Source organism: Nematolebias whitei, chromosome 14 (genome assembly GCF_014905685.2).
Source record: "Nematolebias whitei isolate Nwh7 chromosome 14, NemWhi1, whole genome shotgun sequence".
NCBI classification, from domain to species: Eukaryota; Metazoa; Chordata; class Actinopteri; order Cyprinodontiformes; family Rivulidae; genus Nematolebias; species Nematolebias whitei.
The window spans coordinates 38,335,774-38,341,748 of record NC_056511.1 but is presented as its reverse complement, the minus strand read 5'-3'; the positions used below and the strand labels follow the sequence as shown (position 1 = coordinate 38,341,748).

General features: G+C 40.1%; 1 protein-coding gene across 1 annotated transcript in view; it reads right to left on the bottom strand.

Moving 5' to 3' along the window:
• Nucleotides 1–771: 771 nt before the first annotated feature.
• The window catches only part of taf6 (TAF6 RNA polymerase II, TATA box binding protein (TBP)-associated factor), a 47,673-nt gene continuing 42,469 nt past the window's right edge, over nt 772–5,975 (bottom strand). The window contains exons 6-15 of the mRNA XM_037687528.1: nt 5,222–5,341; nt 4,963–5,084; nt 4,088–4,165; nt 3,882–3,983; nt 3,615–3,797; nt 3,308–3,382; nt 2,527–2,652; nt 1,692–1,865; nt 1,387–1,578; nt 772–1,291 (exon numbers count right to left, since the gene is read on the bottom strand). Coding sequence (XP_037543456.1) covers nt 1,001–1,291; nt 1,387–1,578; nt 1,692–1,865; nt 2,527–2,652; nt 3,308–3,382; nt 3,615–3,797; nt 3,882–3,983; nt 4,088–4,165; nt 4,963–5,084; nt 5,222–5,341 — 1,463 coding nt within the window. The 3' untranslated portion in view covers nt 772–1,000. The remainder of the gene's footprint in view (nt 1,292–1,386; nt 1,579–1,691; nt 1,866–2,526; nt 2,653–3,307; nt 3,383–3,614; nt 3,798–3,881; nt 3,984–4,087; nt 4,166–4,962; nt 5,085–5,221; nt 5,342–5,975) is intronic.

Here is a 5,975-nt window from a genome sequence, read left to right as displayed (position 1 = left end):
CATCAGTATTAAAACAATTAAAGACCTGAAATATTTCAGTTGGTGTGCAATGAATCTGAAATATATGAAAGTTTCATTTTTATCATTACATTATGGAAAATAATGACCTTTATATGCTAATTTTTTTGAGAAGGACCTGTATAGTTGGTAAATTAAATCTCTCCTAATTAAAACTTTTATTAAGCTACTTACAAGCCTTACATACTTCTAACCTATGACAAGTTTTTTGTTTTGTTTTGATGTGCATAGTTTCAGATTTCTCATGCATCCGTACAATATAATCTTAAGAAAATGAAGATTTTTTTACCGTTGCACATATTAATGCCATTCAGCAGCTTTTGGTATCTTTGCTTTTCTTTTGTACACGCTTCCAACAACCACGGTGTTCAGGCTGCCAGTCACTTTAAAAAAAAAAAAAAATTACAACTATAAATGCTGTAGCTAAGACTTTGGAAAACATCAAACCTAAAGTAAAAAAAAAAAAAAAAAAAAGAAGCTATTAACAGTAATGACAAGGCGTTCGAGGTAATGCCAGATACATGCCTGCTTAACTTTCTAGTTAACAGTAAAACTTGAGAATCACGAACTAAAGAATTGTATATTATATACTGTAATTCTCATCAGTGCAGGTTGTATTTAATATCCAGGTACTTTTATGTATTTTATTTCACTATGATTGTTTCTTTGTGTGGCAGCAAATAAAAGATTTTTAAAAGGTTTATTCTTTTTTATTCATTCAATTTAAACACACCTAGAAGCAAAATTTCATACAAAATCAATTTATTTTAGGGTAAAAAAAAATTCAGTTAGAATATATAGTGAAACACTGAGATCTCATAGATTGACCAGCTTTCACTTGGCATCAAGATATTTACAAAATCTGTTCACGTTTGCTCTTCATCATCAAGAGTTCACGTTGCTCTTCATCCCACTCCAGAGTTTGAGGTTCAATCCAGACAGATCAGCTTTTTGACGAGGATCTGCGCGACCTGTACAGGTATCAGTGAGGTGACTGAGTGCTCGCTCCGGGAGACTCGGATCGCTCGAGTTTGATACTCCCATCCAGCGAAGCTGAGGAAATTGAGGTTGATAACACGGAGCTCTTCGTCTCCAAAGAGGAGGAGGCAGACGAGGGCAGAGACACGACTATGTACTTCTGCATGGGGCGAGAGGCCGTGAGTCCAGGAGCGCCGCTGGACTCCAGTTTAACCAATGGTTGTAACGTGGAGGTGGCACTGGGAACAGTGCTGGTTACCGGCGAAGCCGACTGGGAAGAGCTGAGGGTGATGACCTAAAGAAAGGACAGAAAAGATTTATTAAGCGTTTGTTTGTATATACATTTATATTTAAAAAAATAAAAAGGATAAATGTCTACATGGGAATTACCTGCTGCGTTGATGCGGCTCCTGCACTGGTACCCATGACGATATACTTGGTTGCCGGGGGAGACGGCTGTGATGGCGTACCTGGTCTTGGGGACATGAGGGTGAGGGAGCTCGGAACCTTAATGATACTGGGAGTGCGAGGGCCCCCTGACCCACTTAGTCCACTTTGTGAGACAGAAAGTGTGGGACGAGGCTGCAAGAACGACAACATTATTAATTTCAAATCACATAAAATTACTTTTTATATCATCTTTATTTAATTAAGAGCAAATTAATTGACTTGCATTAAAGCAGAACCCAGCGTACCTGTGTGATTGTTAACGTGGTTCTGTTGACTTGTTGAGCCTGCAGCGCCGCCTGAGTTCTGGCCTTTATAACGTGGGAGCACAACATGGGTCCAAGGTAGCCGTAGTCTGTCCGGTACTGCTCCACGTTGTCGGGCTGAGGTCGTACCTTGGCAATGACGGTCGCGCAATGTTTCTGTGAAAATGTAACAAAGCAGTTTGTACAACTTTCAAAGCAACAATTGTGTGAGTCGCGAACTATTAACAGCCTCTTTCACAAAACCACAGGGGCGGGGGGGACCTCTGCTGTACGTCTCAGAGTTGCCAGGTGAGGTAGCAGCAGATTCCAGCGATTAAGTCACACATCAGACGCATAAGATCCATTCCTGGAATCAGGATGATCTGATCCTGTCAGCAGAAGTTTGCATCATCTTTTATTCCTCCAAAACGGCACAACTTCTTTATTCCTCCACTAATTTAAACAAAACTGGTATTTTTTTTTTTACCAATTTTTAGCTGCATCCAATAAAAGGAGCTTTAATCCAATTTAGGAACTTCTTCCTGAAACATTGCAGCAACATATGAAAAGAAAGGCCGACGTCAGGACTAGAGGGTGTACGGCGCGATCTCTAAGTTTATGCGTGGGCTCAACGTGCTCTACATCAACCTGGCTGAGTTAAGCTCCTCGCCTCAATGGTTCTGTGATGCCAGCTGCATTAACTAAAGCTCACACATTTACAGAACACGACTGGTTTTAATGAGTTCTGAACGATCAGCTTGTAGAGGAACGTGTTTGTGAAAGAGGCTTTAGTTCACGTTCTGCCTTATGAATGCTGTACGAGATCAACTTTTATTACCAATAAGAGACTTTGAACGTGTTCAGCTCCTATCTTGTCAATGTTGGAGACGACGGGTCCTTCCATCACGGCTTTGATGCGAGCTCCCTCTACAGAAAGACGGGGAAGGATCAGCGTCTTTATCACCTACAGACAAAAAGAAGAAGTTAGTGTTTTGGGTTGAGCTTCCTTTGCTCAGCAAGGCACTTTTCAGATAACTAGCAAATAAACTTGGCAGCATCCAGGATGATTCGAAGACAACTGAACTATTTCTTTTTATTTATATAACTGATGAGGACGTTTCACTTTTGACCTTTATAATCTCTCATGCTCTTGTACTATTCATTCATTCAACCTTTATTTATATAGGTTAGTCTCATTGAGCCTCGAGGACTCGTTTACAAGAGAGATCTATTCAAAGTATTATAGATACTCCATCCTCCAGAGAAAGCTCCAGGCGTCACATCTTCAAGTATGAAAAAGGAAAAGTCCAGTTGCCTTCGATTCAGTTTCTTAGAATCTGCTCCTACATGTGATTTAGGAGGAAGAGGAACAATTTTATTTGACAACAAACACGAGGAAAAAAACACTGCAAGAGCTAGAAATGTGTTAAACACAAAAGACGCTTTACCACAAAGCACGTCTTTTTTTTTTTTTTTTTTTGACAAAACCCTCCTCAAGTAAACATCAGTCTTTTCACAACTTACTTTTTTTTTTACCTTGTCCTAAAAGTGCAAACAAAAAAGTCTGAAGACAGTTGACTATTATTTAACAAAGAACTTAAAAAAAGTGCTGCACTCACGTCAGCTCCAAGTTCAGCGAGGCCAGCGATGCAGCCGTATCGTGTCGTCCACTGGGTTTTATCATCCAACAGACTCTGAAAACATAAATAAATAACATTAATCTGTTTAGCAGGTGCAGTAAAAGCGTTTTAAAAAAGAAGAGTTATTACTACAGATTTATGACATCAGAGACCAGAATTAATAGTCTAAACTTAAACTTCTCAGAACCAAAAACTTTCCATAGATTTTCTGTCTCAACACAAAGAAAATGTTTATTTATGTTTAAAGGAATCACTTCAAAGTTTCTCACAGCCCAAAAGAACTCACCTTAGTAAGAGTTTTGGTAATACGTGACTGAATGTTGTTGGTGGTAGTGCTGAATGTTTTACAACTTTGGGCCATCAGGCGAGCAGCAAAGTCTCGTAAAGCCCAGTGGTTGTCCACATCTGGCCGTAAACACAGCTGCTTACTCACAATACAGGTGACCACAGCTGGGATGAGCTCATGCAGCTACAAATAAAATAAAAACATTGCTCAGTTAAAATCATATACAAGATTGTAGCCGTTCTTAATTAGATACGGGTCTTTACTCACGTATTTTTCCAAATACAGGGTGGGATTGTCCATTAGAGCTTTGACCATCCGCATGAGATAAATCAGAAGAGCCAGGTTGTTCTGCACCACGTTTACACGGACCTGCAAGGACAGCAAAGTCAGCACTTTTAGCTGAGAAAACATTTGGACTTTTAATGTGAAGTGAGACGTTTTGAAGCGTTAGAAGAGGTTGAAAACTTTCTTACTCCTTCAGAAATAAATGTACTGAATCTTGGAAGCATTTGATACAATCCAGGATCAGTGGCGATGCTCTGTAAGGCTTCCTGCATGAAACAGAAAACATTTATTCAACCAAAACCACAAAGGCAGCAAGATGAAAAGCTTTTCACTAAAAAGACTCAGCTCAGTTTGTACCAACTACTTCCTACCAGCAGTAATAAAGCCACCTGAGTATGTGTAGAATACAAACACTTTAAAGTTTCTCACTGGACTGAGACTCAGTATTGCAAGAAAATACACAATTTTTCTGTATTTGTGACCAAGTGACCAGTGAAAACCTTATTTGTGTGTGCAGATGTATTCTAGGCTGTGCACACTGTTTCATTGCCCTCCTCCACTCACGTCATACCTATTTTAGCACAGTTAAAACTTTATTTATTTATTAAATAGTTAGTATTTATCATCTGTATGGCTTTTAGATGGGGTTTCTATCAGAAGCAATCTCCTGAGCTGTTGTCAAAATGCAAGTTCTGAGCCCTTGAGGTGGTTTGGATATTTAACGAAACTGAGCATGCGACAACTCTGTGTGACAAATTTTCTCTCAAAATAATCAGTTTTTCTGAATGTGTTCAAAACTCAAACTACGAGAGTGAACCTCAGAGAAAATTGACAACTTCCACAAAACATCACAAGACGTTTTAGAGACTCTCTTGAGAATGCTGTTCAACTAGTCAGCAGCTGTTGTAACGCAGTGAAATACGACCTGAACAACATTTTCTTTAACATGCATCAGAAAAAAAACAAAAAAGGTTAAATCATTTTTATCTACCTGGATGACTGAGCTGACAAACCTTTTTTATGTATCAGAAAGCCACAATAATAGAAAACAGGTAAGACTTACCGCTCTCTTGGCTTCACAGGAGCCGACGCATGCTTCTGTGATCTCCTTGTAGTAGAGTTGCTGTTCTACAGAAAGCTCGTGCGTGCTGCGTGGTTTCAACCTGATGAGTCCCTTCTCCTTTCCTGAAAGAGAAGAACACAACGTTGAGATTCAATTTATTAACAGCAACTCATTTTAATGGGAAGGTTTATGGCAAGCCTTAAAAAAACCAGTTGGACGTCATGAGCTAAAAACAGTTAAAATATTTTAACATACTTACCTTTGCCGTCAGGAGTTGTTGTGCTCTGACCTTTGCCCTGAATTGTACCTTTCTCCTCCTGCCCAGGTTTGACAACCTTAAGAGGCTCTGTGGATTCAGTCTTTTGTTGTTCTTTTGATGCTGAAAAGTTGTAAACAAAATTAATGGTAAATGGACTGTACTTATATAGCACCTTTCTATCTGATCAAGATACTCAAAGCTCTTTACACTACAATCTGTGCCCTCATTTGAATTTGAATGACTATCGGCCAGTGGCCCTCACCCAGAAAGTCGCTAAATGCTTCGAAAAACTGGTCATGACTCATATCAAAACAACCATCAACATCAACGAGGACCCTCATCAGTATGCATACCGTGAGAACTGATCAACAGAGGATGCCATCTCCTCTGTGGTCCACACTGCTCTCAACCACCTGGAGCAGAAACACTCTTACGTCCGTATGCTCTTTGTGGACTTCACATCCGCCTTCAACACCATGATCCCCCAAACCCTGATGGACAAACTATCCACACTAGGACTAAGCCCCTCCATTTGCAACTGGGTACTAGACTTCTTAACAAACAGACCACAGTTAGTGAGGATCCACAACTTCTCCTCCTCCACCATAACCCTCAGCACTGGCTCTCCTCAGGGATGCGTGTTGAGCCCCATCCTGTTTACTCTGCTCACATATGATTGTGCAGCTACCCATCCAGGCTGTCACATTGTAAAGTTTGCAGATGATACAGCGGTGGTGGGATGCATCACAAACAA